Source organism: Sphaerodactylus townsendi, linkage group LG03 (assembly GCF_021028975.2).
Source record: "Sphaerodactylus townsendi isolate TG3544 linkage group LG03, MPM_Stown_v2.3, whole genome shotgun sequence".
Classification (NCBI taxonomy): domain Eukaryota; kingdom Metazoa; phylum Chordata; class Lepidosauria; order Squamata; family Sphaerodactylidae; genus Sphaerodactylus; species Sphaerodactylus townsendi.
Genome location: NC_059427.1, coordinates 12,076,212 through 12,093,442, shown reverse-complemented (window position 1 = coordinate 12,093,442; position 17,231 = coordinate 12,076,212). Strand labels below are relative to the sequence as shown.

The 17,231-nt window shown below is 75.3% G+C and overlaps 2 protein-coding genes across 2 annotated transcripts in view; one reads left to right on the top strand and one right to left on the bottom strand.

Annotated features, from left to right (window-relative positions):
- Positions 1–17,231, bottom strand: part of LOC125428885 (zinc finger protein 271-like) — a 1,035,007-nt gene that overhangs the window by 748,838 nt on the left and 268,938 nt on the right. The window lies entirely within an intron of this gene.
- LOC125427680 (neurogenic locus notch homolog protein 4-like) overlaps positions 1–17,231 on the top strand; it is a 50,968-nt gene that overhangs the window by 2,483 nt on the left and 31,254 nt on the right. Inside the window, exons 2-5 of the mRNA XM_048487231.1 lie at positions 396–471; positions 1,499–1,767; positions 3,491–3,829; positions 6,704–6,826. Of these exons, the coding sequence (XP_048343188.1) occupies positions 396–471; positions 1,499–1,767; positions 3,491–3,829; positions 6,704–6,826 (807 nt within the window). The remainder of the gene's footprint in view (positions 1–395; positions 472–1,498; positions 1,768–3,490; positions 3,830–6,703; positions 6,827–17,231) is intronic.

Here is a 17,231-nt window from a genome sequence, read left to right as displayed (position 1 = left end):
AGGCCCACCAGGCTGTCTGAAGCCCACTCAGACATGACGATGCTGCCTCTTCTGCTGTTTGTGAGAACCAGGCCTTATTGACTGAGGCCCTTTCCTCACTTACCCTTGTCGGAGGGTTGCTGCGCGCAATTCACAGCGCGCGCAATTCCTGGTGCGCGCCCCGGCTTCCCCACGTCATCAAAAGGCGGCATTTGAAAAGGCGCCAGGAATTACGCGCGCTGAGGGGGCGCGAGAGAGGCAGCGTCGGGGCGGCTGCGTTCTCGCCGCCCCTGAAGTGGGGAGTGCAGCTGGACCCCGCGCTACTTTAGGAGAGTAGCGCGGGGCTTAAGGTAAGTGGGGAAAGGGCCTGAGACATCTCTTCTGTGAGTGCCTCACTCTTTCTACCTCTCTTCCAGGTCTTTTTTGCACCCAAGATCCCTGCCAGAACGGAGGGAGCTGTTTGAGCAATTCCAGCGGGACCTTCTCATGCCTGTAAGCTTGCAACCAGATTCCAGTTCTTCATTAGAGTTGTTTGTTTGTTTGTTTGTTGGATTTATATCCCGCCCAATCACCGAAGGGCTCTGGGCGGGTTACAACAAGCTTAGAACATTAAAACATGGCACTCAGCTCAAACTGGCTGAACACATCATTAACAACCAGCGACCCATTCTGGAAAACGATACCCTTCTCACAGTCAATGGGAGGCACCCCTTTTCTTGCCCAAAGACAGTCTCCAACCAGGGCCTGCAACAAACCAAGATCTGTCCTCATATCCACTCATCCACTTGTTCATTTGCCAATGTTATACATGCCCCTCAATGTCAGCAGTGCCCTTCCACTCGAACATCGCACATATAGCTCAGTCCTTCCTGTCTGCGCGATCTCCGAGGCTTCACCTGTCCCTTCCCGACTGACCGCTCCCTCTCCAGGAGCATATTGGCTTCAGCACAGGCCTGGTTTGGCAGGCAGATACCCAACTGGTGCATATTCCTGCTTCAGTTCATCCCCTTTAATGCTGAGTAAAGCTGCATCTGCTGAATTTTGTGCTCATCATCTAAATACTGGTGGGGATGGGGTAGAGCCGTGGTGGCGAACCTTTGGCACTCCAGATGTTATGGACTACAATTCCCATCAGCCAATTGGCCATGCTGGAAGGGGCTGATGGGAATTGTAGTCCATAACATCTGGAGTGCCAAAGGTTTGCCATCACGGGTGTAGAGGGACTGTACTATGAATTGAACAGAGAATCTCATTGCTGCATCTGTGGGCTGAACCTGTTGGAATTTTGCCCATCACATAGCTGAGCAAATCCCACATATCTGGGAGAAGTGAGCAGACCATTCGGGCCAGGGAATGTGAAACTTCCATTAAGTTGCATTCTTTTAAACAAATAAAGACAGCTGGCTATTGCGTGGTACTCTTGCCGTGTTAATTTCCTTCTTCAGGGTTCAGCTCCTATTGCTTCCAGCGATGTTTTTTACCCTTTCATATTTTGGGTGTGTGTGTGTGTTCTTGACAGGTGTCTTCCTGGCTACATGGGAGACCTGTGTCAGTTTGCAGACCCTTGCACCCCCGGGCGCTGCCAGAACAAGGGCACCTGCTCCCTCAAGAACCTTCCAGCCTCCAGCCCCCCTGCATACACTTGCATTTGCCCTCCTGGTTTCGCCGGAGAGGAATGCCGGGAGACGGCTGCAGACCCGTGCCTCCCTTCGCCCTGCCAACATGGAGGAAGTTGCCAGGCGTTCTCTGGAAACCAGTACCGCTGCCAGTGTACAACCGGATGGACAGGTCAGCCAAGGGAAGCGCAGATTTCCTGACTAATGTAAACACAGATCAAATGCATGAATCTTCCTCATACCAAAGCAGATCATTGGTCCATCCAAGTCAGTATAGTCTATAAGAACATAAGAACATAAGAACAAGCCAGCTGGATCAGACCAGAGTCCATCTAGTCCAGCTCTCTGCTACTCGCAGTGACCCACCAGGGGCCTTTGGGAGCTCACGTGCAGGATGTGAAAGCAATGGCCTTCTGCTGCTGCTGCTCCTGAGCACCTGTTCTGCAAAGGCATTTGCAATCTGAGATCAAGGAGGATCAAGATTGGTAGCCATAGATCGACTTCTCCTCCATAAATCTGTCCAAGCCCCTTTTAAAGCTATCCAGGTTAGTGGCCATCACCACCTCCTGTGGCAGCATATTCCAAACACCAATCACACGTTGCGTGAAGAAGTGTTTCCTTTTAGTAGTCCTAATTCTTCCCCCCAGCATTTTCAATGAATGCCCCCTGGTTCTAGTATTGTGAGAGAGAAAAATTTCTCTCTGTCAACATTTTCTATCCCATGCATAATTTTATAGACTTCAATCATATCCCCCCTCAGACGTCTCCTCTCCAAACTAAAGAGTCCCAAACGCTGACTGAGAGTGGCTCTCTAGGGTCACAGTCAGAGGTCTTTCGCACCTCCTACTGCTTGGTCCTTTAAATGGTGATGCCAGGGATTGAACTTGGGACCTTCTGGATACCAAGCAGGTGCTCCGTGTCTTAGCCACGTGTGTAAGGGACATGCAGTCTGGTATGGGGAGGGCAGAGTTCCGGGACCCTGGGCATTTCAGGATAGAAAAAATGGTATTTTTCATTCTGTCCCTCTGGTTCTTTTCTGTTGAGGTCCAAACCACACGTTAAGCGTTTTAAAGAGTGGGGCAGAGGCGTAGCTTCAGGGGGAAGGGGGCACGACGCACCGGGTGCACACCCCTGTGAGGGTGTGGTGGGGGCGTTCCAGGGTGGGACGGAGGCGTTCCGGGGTGGGATGGGGGCGGAGGACGCACCGGTGCACTGGGTGCTTTCCCCCCTTGCTACGTCTCTGGAGGGGGGTCCCGATTCCTCACTCCATGTAGAGTATTCTGTGCATGTGCAACAGCAAAAACATGTGGAGTATTCTGTGCATGTGCAACAGCAAAAACATGTGGAGTATTCTGTGCATGTGCAATAGCAAAAACATGTGGAGTATTCTGTGCATGTGCAACAGCAAAAACTCTTCTTTATGTGGAGTTTTGTAGAGATTTGGGGTGAAGAGGGTGTGGCTTGGGGAGAGAAGGGTGCTCAGCATCAGTGGCATACCTAGGCAAACTGGCACCCCGGGCAAAACCTGAGTTTGATGTCCCCCCATGGGCGGAGCAGCCTGGCCACGGCACTCACCCTTCCTGGACGGCCCCAGCAGCCCAAGTTCACCAGAGGCTCCCCGTCCTCCTGCTTTGCCTCTGGTGGCTTGTGGGCCACTGTACAGAGTGGGTGGGGCTTAGCCATATTGGGTGGGGCTTAGAAATCAGGAGCCCCCACATGACTAGCAATTTTTGCGCCTTGGGCAACTGCCCTCTTTGCCCAATGGGCGGTACGCCACTGCTCAGCATGGTACGCCGCTATAGAGTCCTCCCTCCATTTTCTTTAGGGGAACCCTGCAGAGGGTTAGGATAAGGATAAGATCCATCCCAATGACTCCATATTCGGTATGTTTCCAGGAAAGAAGTGCCAGCTCCGAGACTTCTGCCAAGCTCATCCCTGTGCCAATGGGGGAACCTGCCTCAACACCTACCCATACATCATCTGCCAGTGCCAGCCAGGGTTCGAGGGCCACACCTGCCAATATGACATCAACGAATGCTTCAGGAATCCTAGTCCCTGCCTGAACGGAGGCCGTTGTCTCAACAACATCGGCTCCTTCCGCTGCGTCTGCCCAGCCAGCTCCACTGGTCCGCTCTGCCAGTACCGCCTGGGGCCGTGCACCCCTGAGGTCTGCCTCCATGGAAGCACCTGCCATGAAGTCGGGGAAATATACCACGGCTGCCTGTGTCCTCCAGGTAAGAGTTTATAGGCCAAGAACTGGGTTATGCCAGGATCCCCACTTTGCTTTGCAGTTCTCAACCTGTGGGTCGTGACCGCTTTTGGGGGCCGAACGACCCTTTCACAGGGGTCGCCCAAGACTCTCTGCATCAGTGTTCTCCATCTGTAAAATGGATAAATGTGAGGGTTGGGGGTCACCACAACATGAGGAACTGTATTAAAGGTTCGCGGCATTAGGAAGGTTGAGAACCACTGCTGTAGAAGTTATTGTTTGGGTGATCCTGGGCCAGTTTACTGTGTTTCAGCCAAAGATACCTTACAGCCTAGGTGGTTATGAAGTTTAAATGTAAAAGGGATGAATAATAGTGCAAGCAGTTTCTATTCAGAAGATAGTCATTATATAAATACACATCTCAAAAAGCCTATGTCTTCTGCCTGTTATTTTAACTAGTCCAGTGGTGGGATTCAAAAACAGGTTCCCATGGTGGTGGGATTCAAACTGTGGCGTAGCGCCAATGAGGCTGGGCAGGGCACGGCGGGGGTGTGGCATTCTGGGGGCGGGGCATTCTTGGGCGGGGCTGTGGCAAGGACGCAGCCGCTGCCCCGGTCCTTGGGCGGGAAACGAATGCACGCAGGCGCAGGCTGCCACGCACGCCGGTGCACCTCCTGCTAGACTGCTTCAAGTTCTGCGCGCTACTGCTGAGAGGAGGGGCATAACTAAGGCAAAAATCACGTGGCAAAATCACCAATTAGTAACCCCCTCTCGGCACACACAAATAATGAGTAACCTACTCTCGGGAACCTGTGACAACCTGCGGGATCCCACCTCTGCGGGATTAGCATTGGGTATTGGAATTGGCTGAATAAACCAAACTCCCTTTTCCCCAGGCTGTGACCTCCCAAATCTCCAGGATTTTCCCAAGCTGGGAATGGTAACTCTAAGGGGAGGAGGGTGCTGCTGCCTTCCCTCCAATGCCATTTTCCTGAGCTGAAACGGCCCTTGTGGGGAATAATTTGCATGATTTACTGCCCTCCTCCCTGGGCTATTTCCATTCAGGAAAATAATATGGTGGGCGCAGAAGAACTGTCTCATCTTAAGCCATTATCCGAAGCTGAACTGGGTCCCCATGGACATTAAAAAATCCGCCAAAGGCTTTCACAGCCAGATTCAACTGGTTGTGGTGGGTTTTCCGGGCTGTGTGGCCGTGGTCTGGTAGATCTTGTTCCTAACATTTTGCCTGCATCTGTGGCTGGCATCTTCAGAGGTGTATCACAGAGAGAAGTCTGTTACACAGTGTGTTAATAGACTTCCCTCTGTGATACGCCTCTGAAGATGTCGGCCACAGATGCAGGCAAAACGTTAGGAACAAGATCTACCAGACCTTGGCCACGCGGCCCGGAAAACCCACCACAACCAATCGAAAAAATCCCTTTATCTGCAGAAAGCAGGTTGGGTTCGTGTCAAAATTCATAACCTGCAGTTTGGCCCTGAGATTCTACACTGAACAGCGGCATGCGTGTTGCTCAAGTCACCAAGGCAAACATCTGAGGCAGAGCAGCTGAGCGCAGCAGCCTGTGAGAAAGCCTGACTTATTCCCACCATCATCTCCCAAAACTGCACAGGCAGAAACTGGGTCTGAGAGCCTGGCAACATCACCGCATCTTGCCTTGCGGCCGGTGCACACGGCCAAGGATTACTCTTGTCTCTGCCTTGCCATCGCCACCTTTTCTCCGTGTTAGCCTATTTCCCCATCACTGAGAAATGTCAGGGTTTGTTGTCACTCAGGCCAAAAACATCGCCTCTCCCTGAACTTGACGAAACTGTGGAATATCCCCAGTTGACTCTCCCCCAGTGGTTTTTCAATAGAAATAACAGCTGTATAAAGTCCCAGTTTGGGCCGGGACAGTGTGTGGTGTGAAGAAGTTCAACTCTTTCTTCCTGATGGTGTCACCACTTGTTACAGACTTTGTGCTATTATTAGCCTTGAAAGGAAACCAGTGCCTGCCTTTTTCCTTCCAACACTAACAGTGCAACTCTGAACTGACATATACCCTTCTAAGCCCAGTTTAGAAGGGTGTAAATATTTAGGATTTATTCTGATTTGGAATCCCCAGCAGATTCTATTTCTGTTTTTAAAATCATGAGGGTCTCAGTTATTCATGTAGTTGGTTAATTATATGCAGCCAGGGGTGGAGCAAGGGGAAACTGCGCCTGGGGCACGTCCGCGCCCTGCGCCCCTGCCACGATACTGCCCGCCCCTGCCCCGGAACACCCCCTCCATTCACCAGCCATGCCCCCAAATCAGTGCACGCCCGGGCTGTTGTGCCCTTCCTGTCCCGTGGGCGCTACGCCACTGTATGCAGTCAGCACCATATAATGACTGTAGTGTCAGACTAGGACCTGAAACAAGCACTGAGACTCTCATGAGTTGGACTGTTAGTTATAACCCTTGCTCTGCCACAGAAACCTCCTAGGTGAATTTGGGCCCTTCCCAATTTCTCACCCTAAACTACCTCACCAGGTGGTTGTGAAAATAAAGTGGATGCGAACAGAACAATGTGGTAAGCTGCTCTGGGTCTCCGCAAGGAAGAAAAATAAAATGAATTAATTAAAATTTAACAAAATCCTTGCCCCAGTCCATTTTTGCAACCTGAAAATAATAAACCAAAAGGCTCCTTAAGGCTGACAGGGACCTGGAATTGATCCCGAGGTGGGAAACTGCCAGACCTCACTGCAGGGATGGATGGATGAGCTTAAGAGTAAAGTTTCAAGATAGCTGTTTCTATAAAGTGAAAATTCAATACAGTGGATCACCACGGTTACCAACTAAGATGGCTACCAAACATTAAAAATGACCCTGACTTTTCCTTCTCAATGTCTCCCTCTACAGGTTACACAGGACAGTACTGTGAGGTGAATCCGGATGACTGCATACAGCATCAGTGCTACAATGGGGGGACTTGCGAGGATGGTGTGGGATCATATTCCTGCCACTGCCCCCCAGGCTGGACAGGTGAAGAACCGGTTTGTTAATTTATACCTTCCTTACACTCCGCCCCATCGCTATTCAAAGGCCCCTTTTGTAGAAATCCTTTCCTGCTCCCATAGTTCCTCGTCCTTTGCAGAGAATTCAAGACTCTCAGCCATCAAAACGTTACATTCCATACTTTTCCCTATTTTTTGATAGGCAAATCACTGATCTCGTCAGATCTCAAAAGCTAAGCAGGGTCAACCAAAGTCAGTATTTGGGTGGGAGACCATCAAGAAAGAAGAGAAGAAGAGTTTGGAATTATATCCCCCCCTGCAGGAGGGATATAATGCAGGATATTCTGCAGGAGACTCAGGGCCTTTCCCCACTTACCGTAAGCCCCGCGCTACTTGAGGAGAGTAGCGCAGGGTTCCTCCTCCCTCCCCACGGCAGGGGCGGCCACAGCGCAGCCGCCCCGACGCTGCCACTGTCGCGCCCCCTCGGCACGCGGCATCCCAGGCACTCTTCTGAACGGCGCCTTTTGACGACCCCGCACAGAGCGCGGGGTCGTGGGGATGCCTGGGCGCGCGCCTGGGATGCCGCACGCTGAGAGCAGCGCGCGGCATAGGGGGGATGGAAGGGAGTGGGGAAAGGCCCTCAAAGGGGCTTACAATCTCCTTGCCCTTCCCCCCTCACAACAAACACCCTGTGAGGTAGGTGGGGCTGAGAGAGCTCCGAGAAGCTGTGACTAGCCCAAGGTCACCCAGCTGGCGTGTGTGGGAGTGCACATCCCCCCACCCCCCCCCCCCCCCACCCCCCCCCCCCCCCACCCCCCCCCCCCCCCCCACCCCCCACCCACCCCCCCCCCCACACCCCCACCCCCCCCCCGCCACCCACCCCCCCCACCCCCCCCCCCGCCCCCCCCACCCCCCCCCCCCAACTCCCCACCCCCCCCCCCCCCCCCCCCGTCCCCCGCCCCCCCCCCCCCCCCCCCCCCCCCCCCCCCCCCCCCACCCCCCCCCCCCCCCACCCCCCCCCCCCCCCACCCCCCCCCCCCCCCACCCCCCCCCCCCCCCACCCCCCCCCCCCCCCACCCCCCCCCCCCCCCACCCCCCCCCCCCCCCACCCCCCCCCCCCCCCACCCCCCCCCCCCCCCACCCCCCCCCCCCCCCACCCCCCCCCCCCCCCACCCCCCCCCCCCCCCACCCCCCCCCCCCCCCACCCCCCCCCCCCCCCACCCCCCCCCCCCCCCACCCCCCCCCCCCCCCACCCCCCCCCCCCCCCACCCCCCCCCCCCCCCACCCCCCCCCCCCCCCACCCCCCCCCCCCCCCACCCCCCCCCCCCCCCACCCCCCCCCCCCCCCACCCCCCCCCCCCCCCACCCCCCCCCCCCCCCACCCCCCCCCCCCCCCACCCCCCCCCCCCCCCACCCCCCCCCCCCCCCACCCCCCCCCCCCCCCACCCCCCCCCCCCCCCACCCCCCCCCCCCCCCACCCCCCCCCCCCCCCACCCCCCCCCCCCCCCACCCCCCCCCCCCCCCACCCCCCCCCCCCCCCACCCCCCCCCCCCCCCACCCCCCCCCCCCCCCACCCCCCCCCCCCCCCACCCCCCCCCCCCCCCACCCCCCCCCCCCCCCACCCCCCCCCCCCCCCACCCCCCCCCCCCCCCACCCCCCCCCCCCCCCACCCCCCCCCCCCCCCACCCCCCCCCCCCCCCACCCCCCCCCCCCCCCACCCCCCCCCCCCCCCACCCCCCCCCCCCCCCACCCCCCCCCCCCCCCACCCCCCCCCCCCCCCACCCCCCCCCCCCCCCACCCCCCCCCCCCCCCACCCCCCCCCCCCCCCACCCCCCCCCCCCCCCACCCCCCCCCCCCCCCACCCCCCCCCCCCCCCACCCCCCCCCCCCCCCACCCCCCCCCCCCCCCACCCCCCCCCCCCCCCACCCCCCCCCCCCCCCACCCCCCCCCCCCCCCACCCCCCCCCCCCCCCACCCCCCCCCCCCCCCACCCCCCCCCCCCCCCACCCCCCCCCCCCCCCACCCCCCCCCCCCCCCACCCCCCCCCCCCCCCACCCCCCCCCCCCCCCACCCCCCCCCCCCCCCACCCCCCCCCCCCCCCACCCCCCCCCCCCCCCACCCCCCCCCCCCCCCACCCCCCCCCCCCCCCACCCCCCCCCCCCCCCACCCCCCCCCCCCCCCACCCCCCCCCCCCCCCACCCCCCCCCCCCCCCACCCCCCCCCCCCCCCACCCCCCCCCCCCCCCACCCCCCCCCCCCCCCACCCCCCCCCCCCCCCACCCCCCCCCCCCCCCACCCCCCCCCCCCCCCACCCCCCCCCCCCCCCACCCCCCCCCCCCCCCACCCCCCCCCCCCCCCACCCCCCCCCCCCCCCACCCCCCCCCCCCCCCACCCCCCCCCCCCCCCACCCCCCCCCCCCCCCACCCCCCCCCCCCCCCACCCCCCCCCCCCCCCACCCCCCCCCCCCCCCACCCCCCCCCCCCCCCACCCCCCCCCCCCCCCACCCCCCCCCCCCCCCACCCCCCCCCCCCCCCACCCCCCCCCCCCCCCACCCCCCCCCCCCCCCACCCCCCCCCCCCCCCACCCCCCCCCCCCCCCACCCCCCCCCCCCCCCACCCCCCCCCCCCCCCACCCCCCCCCCCCCCCACCCCCCCCCCCCCCCACCCCCCCCCCCCCCCACCCCCCCCCCCCCCCACCCCCCCCCCCCCCCACCCCCCCCCCCCCCCACCCCCCCCCCCCCCCACCCCCCCCCCCCCCCACCCCCCCCCCCCCCCACCCCCCCCCCCCCCCACCCCCCCCCCCCCCCACCCCCCCCCCCCCCCACCCCCCCCCCCCCCCACCCCCCCCCCCCCCCACCCCCCCCCCCCCCCACCCCCCCCCCCCCCCACCCCCCCCCCCCCCCACCCCCCCCCCCCCCCACCCCCCCCCCCCCCCACCCCCCCCCCCCCCCACCCCCCCCCCCCCCCACCCCCCCCCCCCCCCACCCCCCCCCCCCCCCACCCCCCCCCCCCCCCACCCCCCCCCCCCCCCACCCCCCCCCCCCCCCACCCCCCCCCCCCCCCACCCCCCCCCCCCCCCACCCCCCCCCCCCCCCACCCCCCCCCCCCCCCACCCCCCCCCCCCCCCACCCCCCCCCCCCCCCACCCCCCCCCCCCCCCACCCCCCCCCCCCCCCACCCCCCCCCCCCCCCACCCCCCCCCCCCCCCACCCCCCCCCCCCCCCACCCCCCCCCCCCCCCACCCCCCCCCCCCCCCACCCCCCCCCCCCCCCACCCCCCCCCCCCCCCACCCCCCCCCCCCCCCACCCCCCCCCCCCCCCACCCCCCCCCCCCCCCACCCCCCCCCCCCCCCACCCCCCCCCCCCCCCACCCCCCCCCCCCCCCACCCCCCCCCCCCCCCACCCCCCCCCCCCCCCACCCCCCCCCCCCCCCACCCCCCCCCCCCCCCACCCCCCCCCCCCCCCACCCCCCCCCCCCCCCACCCCCCCCCCCCCCCACCCCCCCCCCCCCCCACCCCCCCCCCCCCCCACCCCCCCCCCCCCCCACCCCCCCCCCCCCCCACCCCCCCCCCCCCCCACCCCCCCCCCCCCCCACCCCCCCCCCCCCCCACCCCCCCCCCCCCCCACCCCCCCCCCCCCCCACCCCCCCCCCCCCCCACCCCCCCCCCCCCCCACCCCCCCCCCCCCCCACCCCCCCCCCCCCCCACCCCCCCCCCCCCCCACCCCCCCCCCCCCCCACCCCCCCCCCCCCCCACCCCCCCCCCCCCCCACCCCCCCCCCCCCCCACCCCCCCCCCCCCCCACCCCCCCCCCCCCCCACCCCCCCCCCCCCCCACCCCCCCCCCCCCCCACCCCCCCCCCCCCCCACCCCCCCCCCCCCCCACCCCCCCCCCCCCCCACCCCCCCCCCCCCCCACCCCCCCCCCCCCCCACCCCCCCCCCCCCCCACCCCCCCCCCCCCCCACCCCCCCCCCCCCCCACCCCCCCCCCCCCCCACCCCCCCCCCCCCCCACCCCCCCCCCCCCCCACCCCCCCCCCCCCCCACCCCCCCCCCCCCCCACCCCCCCCCCCCCCCACCCCCCCCCCCCCCCACCCCCCCCCCCCCCCACCCCCCCCCCCCCCCACCCCCCCCCCCCCCCACCCCCCCCCCCCCCCACCCCCCCCCCCCCCCACCCCCCCCCCCCCCCACCCCCCCCCCCCCCCACCCCCCCCCCCCCCCACCCCCCCCCCCCCCCACCCCCCCCCCCCCCCACCCCCCCCCCCCCCCACCCCCCCCCCCCCCCACCCCCCCCCCCCCCCACCCCCCCCCCCCCCCACCCCCCCCCCCCCCCACCCCCCCCCCCCCCCACCCCCCCCCCCCCCCACCCCCCCCCCCCCCCACCCCCCCCCCCCCCCACCCCCCCCCCCCCCCACCCCCCCCCCCCCCCACCCCCCCCCCCCCCCACCCCCCCCCCCCCCCACCCCCCCCCCCCCCCACCCCCCCCCCCCCCCACCCCCCCCCCCCCCCACCCCCCCCCCCCCCCACCCCCCCCCCCCCCCACCCCCCCCCCCCCCCACCCCCCCCCCCCCCCACCCCCCCCCCCCCCCACCCCCCCCCCCCCCCACCCCCCCCCCCCCCCACCCCCCCCCCCCCCCACCCCCCCCCCCCCCCACCCCCCCCCCCCCCCACCCCCCCCCCCCCCCACCCCCCCCCCCCCCCACCCCCCCCCCCCCCCACCCCCCCCCCCCCCCACCCCCCCCCCCCCCCACCCCCCCCCCCCCCCACCCCCCCCCCCCCCCACCCCCCCCCCCCCCCACCCCCCCCCCCCCCCACCCCCCCCCCCCCCCACCCCCCCCCCCCCCCACCCCCCCCCCCCCCCACCCCCCCCCCCCCCCACCCCCCCCCCCCCCCACCCCCCCCCCCCCCCACCCCCCCCCCCCCCCACCCCCCCCCCCCCCCACCCCCCCCCCCCCCCACCCCCCCCCCCCCCCACCCCCCCCCCCCCCCACCCCCCCCCCCCCCCACCCCCCCCCCCCCCCACCCCCCCCCCCCCCCACCCCCCCCCCCCCCCACCCCCCCCCCCCCCCACCCCCCCCCCCCCCCACCCCCCCCCCCCCCCACCCCCCCCCCCCCCCACCCCCCCCCCCCCCCACCCCCCCCCCCCCCCACCCCCCCCCCCCCCCACCCCCCCCCCCCCCCACCCCCCCCCCCCCCCACCCCCCCCCCCCCCCACCCCCCCCCCCCCCCACCCCCCCCCCCCCCCACCCCCCCCCCCCCCCACCCCCCCCCCCCCCCACCCCCCCCCCCCCCCACCCCCCCCCCCCCCCACCCCCCCCCCCCCCCACCCCCCCCCCCCCCCACCCCCCCCCCCCCCCACCCCCCCCCCCCCCCACCCCCCCCCCCCCCCACCCCCCCCCCCCCCCACCCCCCCCCCCCCCCACCCCCCCCCCCCCCCACCCCCCCCCCCCCCCACCCCCCCCCCCCCCCACCCCCCCCCCCCCCCACCCCCCCCCCCCCCCACCCCCCCCCCCCCCCACCCCCCCCCCCCCCCACCCCCCCCCCCCCCCACCCCCCCCCCCCCCCACCCCCCCCCCCCCCCACCCCCCCCCCCCCCCACCCCCCCCCCCCCCCACCCCCCCCCCCCCCCACCCCCCCCCCCCCCCACCCCCCCCCCCCCCCACCCCCCCCCCCCCCCACCCCCCCCCCCCCCCACCCCCCCCCCCCCCCACCCCCCCCCCCCCCCACCCCCCCCCCCCCCCACCCCCCCCCCCCCCCACCCCCCCCCCCCCCCACCCCCCCCCCCCCCCACCCCCCCCCCCCCCCACCCCCCCCCCCCCCCACCCCCCCCCCCCCCCACCCCCCCCCCCCCCCACCCCCCCCCCCCCCCACCCCCCCCCCCCCCCACCCCCCCCCCCCCCCACCCCCCCCCCCCCCCACCCCCCCCCCCCCCCACCCCCCCCCCCCCCCACCCCCCCCCCCCCCCACCCCCCCCCCCCCCCACCCCCCCCCCCCCCCACCCCCCCCCCCCCCCACCCCCCCCCCCCCCCACCCCCCCCCCCCCCCACCCCCCCCCCCCCCCACCCCCCCCCCCCCCCACCCCCCCCCCCCCCCACCCCCCCCCCCCCCCACCCCCCCCCCCCCCCACCCCCCCCCCCCCCCACCCCCCCCCCCCCCCACCCCCCCCCCCCCCCACCCCCCCCCCCCCCCACCCCCCCCCCCCCCCACCCCCCCCCCCCCCCACCCCCCCCCCCCCCCACCCCCCCCCCCCCCCACCCCCCCCCCCCCCCACCCCCCCCCCCCCCCACCCCCCCCCCCCCCCACCCCCCCCCCCCCCCACCCCCCCCCCCCCCCACCCCCCCCCCCCCCCACCCCCCCCCCCCCCCACCCCCCCCCCCCCCCACCCCCCCCCCCCCCCACCCCCCCCCCCCCCCACCCCCCCCCCCCCCCACCCCCCCCCCCCCCCACCCCCCCCCCCCCCCACCCCCCCCCCCCCCCACCCCCCCCCCCCCCCACCCCCCCCCCCCCCCACCCCCCCCCCCCCCCACCCCCCCCCCCCCCCACCCCCCCCCCCCCCCACCCCCCCCCCCCCCCACCCCCCCCCCCCCCCACCCCCCCCCCCCCCCACCCCCCCCCCCCCCCACCCCCCCCCCCCCCCACCCCCCCCCCCCCCCACCCCCCCCCCCCCCCACCCCCCCCCCCCCCCACCCCCCCCCCCCCCCACCCCCCCCCCCCCCCACCCCCCCCCCCCCCCACCCCCCCCCCCCCCCACCCCCCCCCCCCCCCACCCCCCCCCCCCCCCACCCCCCCCCCCCCCCACCCCCCCCCCCCCCCACCCCCCCCCCCCCCCACCCCCCCCCCCCCCCACCCCCCCCCCCCCCCACCCCCCCCCCCCCCCACCCCCCCCCCCCCCCACCCCCCCCCCCCCCCACCCCCCCCCCCCCCCACCCCCCCCCCCCCCCACCCCCCCCCCCCCCCACCCCCCCCCCCCCCCACCCCCCCCCCCCCCCACCCCCCCCCCCCCCCACCCCCCCCCCCCCCCACCCCCCCCCCCCCCCACCCCCCCCCCCCCCCACCCCCCCCCCCCCCCACCCCCCCCCCCCCCCACCCCCCCCCCCCCCCACCCCCCCCCCCCCCCACCCCCCCCCCCCCCCACCCCCCCCCCCCCCCACCCCCCCCCCCCCCCACCCCCCCCCCCCCCCACCCCCCCCCCCCCCCACCCCCCCCCCCCCCCACCCCCCCCCCCCCCCACCCCCCCCCCCCCCCACCCCCCCCCCCCCCCACCCCCCCCCCCCCCCACCCCCCCCCCCCCCCACCCCCCCCCCCCCCCACCCCCCCCCCCCCCCACCCCCCCCCCCCCCCACCCCCCCCCCCCCCCACCCCCCCCCCCCCCCACCCCCCCCCCCCCCCACCCCCCCCCCCCCCCACCCCCCCCCCCCCCCACCCCCCCCCCCCCCCACCCCCCCCCCCCCCCACCCCCCCCCCCCCCCACCCCCCCCCCCCCCCACCCCCCCCCCCCCCCACCCCCCCCCCCCCCCACCCCCCCCCCCCCCCACCCCCCCCCCCCCCCACCCCCCCCCCCCCCCACCCCCCCCCCCCCCCACCCCCCCCCCCCCCCACCCCCCCCCCCCCCCACCCCCCCCCCCCCCCACCCCCCCCCCCCCCCACCCCCCCCCCCCCCCACCCCCCCCCCCCCCCACCCCCCCCCCCCCCCACCCCCCCCCCCCCCCACCCCCCCCCCCCCCCACCCCCCCCCCCCCCCACCCCCCCCCCCCCCCACCCCCCCCCCCCCCCACCCCCCCCCCCCCCCACCCCCCCCCCCCCCCACCCCCCCCCCCCCCCACCCCCCCCCCCCCCCACCCCCCCCCCCCCCCACCCCCCCCCCCCCCCACCCCCCCCCCCCCCCACCCCCCCCCCCCCCCACCCCCCCCCCCCCCCACCCCCCCCCCCCCCCACCCCCCCCCCCCCCCACCCCCCCCCCCCCCCACCCCCCCCCCCCCCCACCCCCCCCCCCCCCCACCCCCCCCCCCCCCCACCCCCCCCCCCCCCCACCCCCCCCCCCCCCCACCCCCCCCCCCCCCCACCCCCCCCCCCCCCCACCCCCCCCCCCCCCCACCCCCCCCCCCCCCCACCCCCCCCCCCCCCCACCCCCCCCCCCCCCCACCCCCCCCCCCCCCCACCCCCCCCCCCCCCCACCCCCCCCCCCCCCCACCCCCCCCCCCCCCCACCCCCCCCCCCCCCCACCCCCCCCCCCCCCCACCCCCCCCCCCCCCCACCCCCCCCCCCCCCCACCCCCCCCCCCCCCCACCCCCCCCCCCCCCCACCCCCCCCCCCCCCCACCCCCCCCCCCCCCCACCCCCCCCCCCCCCCACCCCCCCCCCCCCCCACCCCCCCCCCCCCCCACCCCCCCCCCCCCCCACCCCCCCCCCCCCCCACCCCCCCCCCCCCCCACCCCCCCCCCCCCCCACCCCCCCCCCCCCCCACCCCCCCCCCCCCCCACCCCCCCCCCCCCCCACCCCCCCCCCCCCCCACCCCCCCCCCCCCCCACCCCCCCCCCCCCCCACCCCCCCCCCCCCCCACCCCCCCCCCCCCCCACCCCCCCCCCCCCCCACCCCCCCCCCCCCCCACCCCCCCCCCCCCCCACCCCCCCCCCCCCCCACCCCCCCCCCCCCCCACCCCCCCCCCCCCCCACCCCCCCCCCCCCCCACCCCCCCCCCCCCCCACCCCCCCCCCCCCCCACCCCCCCCCCCCCCCACCCCCCCCCCCCCCCACCCCCCCCCCCCCCCACCCCCCCCCCCCCCCACCCCCCCCCCCCCCCACCCCCCCCCCCCCCCACCCCCCCCCCCCCCCACCCCCCCCCCCCCCCACCCCCCCCCCCCCCCACCCCCCCCCCCCCCCACCCCCCCCCCCCCCCACCCCCCCCCCCCCCCACCCCCCCCCCCCCCCACCCCCCCCCCCCCCCACCCCCCCCCCCCCCCACCCCCCCCCCCCCCCACCCCCCCCCCCCCCCACCCCCCCCCCCCCCCACCCCCCCCCCCCCCCACCCCCCCCCCCCCCCACCCCCCCCCCCCCCCACCCCCCCCCCCCCCCACCCCCCCCCCCCCCCACCCCCCCCCCCCCCCACCCCCCCCCCCCCCCACCCCCCCCCCCCCCCACCCCCCCCCCCCCCCACCCCCCCCCCCCCCCACCCCCCCCCCCCCCCACCCCCCCCCCCCCCCACCCCCCCCCCCCCCCACCCCCCCCCCCCCCCACCCCCCCCCCCCCCCACCCCCCCCCCCCCCCACCCCCCCCCCCCCCCACCCCCCCCCCCCCCCACCCCCCCCCCCCCCCACCCCCCCCCCCCCCCACCCCCCCCCCCCCCCACCCCCCCCCCCCCCCACCCCCCCCCCCCCCCACCCCCCCCCCCCCCCACCCCCCCCCCCCCCCACCCCCCCCCCCCCCCACCCCCCCCCCCCCCCACCCCCCCCCCCCCCCACCCCCCCCCCCCCCCACCCCCCCCCCCCCCCACCCCCCCCCCCCCCCACCCCCCCCCCCCCCCACCCCCCCCCCCCCCCACCCCCCCCCCCCCCCACCCCCCCCCCCCCCCACCCCCCCCCCCCCCCACCCCCCCCCCCCCCCACCCCCCCCCCCCCCCACCCCCCCCCCCCCCCACCCCCCCCCCCCCCCACCCCCCCCCCCCCCCACCCCCCCCCCCCCCCACCCCCCCCCCCCCCCACCCCCCCCCCCCCCCACCCCCCCCCCCCCCCACCCCCCCCCCCCCCCACCCCCCCCCCCCCCCACCCCCCCCCCCCCCCACCCCCCCCCCCCCCCACCCCCCCCCCCCCCCACCCCCCCCCCCCCCCACCCCCCCCCCCCCCCACCCCCCCCCCCCCCCACCCCCCCCCCCCCCCACCCCCCCCCCCCCCCACCCCCCCCCCCCCCCACCCCCCCCCCCCCCCACCCCCCCCCCCCCCCACCCCCCCCCCCCCCCACCCCCCCCCCCCCCCACCCCCCCCCCCCCCCACCCCCCCCCCCCCCCACCCCCCCCCCCCCCCACCCCCCCCCCCCCCCACCCCCCCCCCCCCCCACCCCCCCCCCCCCCCACCCCCCCCCCCCCCCACCCCCCCCCCCCCCCACCCCCCCCCCCCCCCACCCCCCCCCCCCCCCACCCCCCCCCCCCCCCACCCCCCCCCCCCCCCACCCCCCCCCCCCCCCACCCCCCCCCCCCCCCACCCCCCCCCCCCCCCACCCCCCCCCCCCCCCACCCCCCCCCCCCCCCACCCCCCCCCCCCCCCACCCCCCCCCCCCCCCACCCCCCCCCCCCCCCACCCCCCCCCCCCCCCACCCCCCCCCCCCCCCACCCCCCCCCCCCCCCACCCCCCCCCCCCCCCACCCCCCCCCCCCCCCACCCCCCCCCCCCCCCACCCCCCCCCCCCCCCACCCCCCCCCCCCCCCACCCCCCCCCCCCCCCACCCCCCCCCCCCC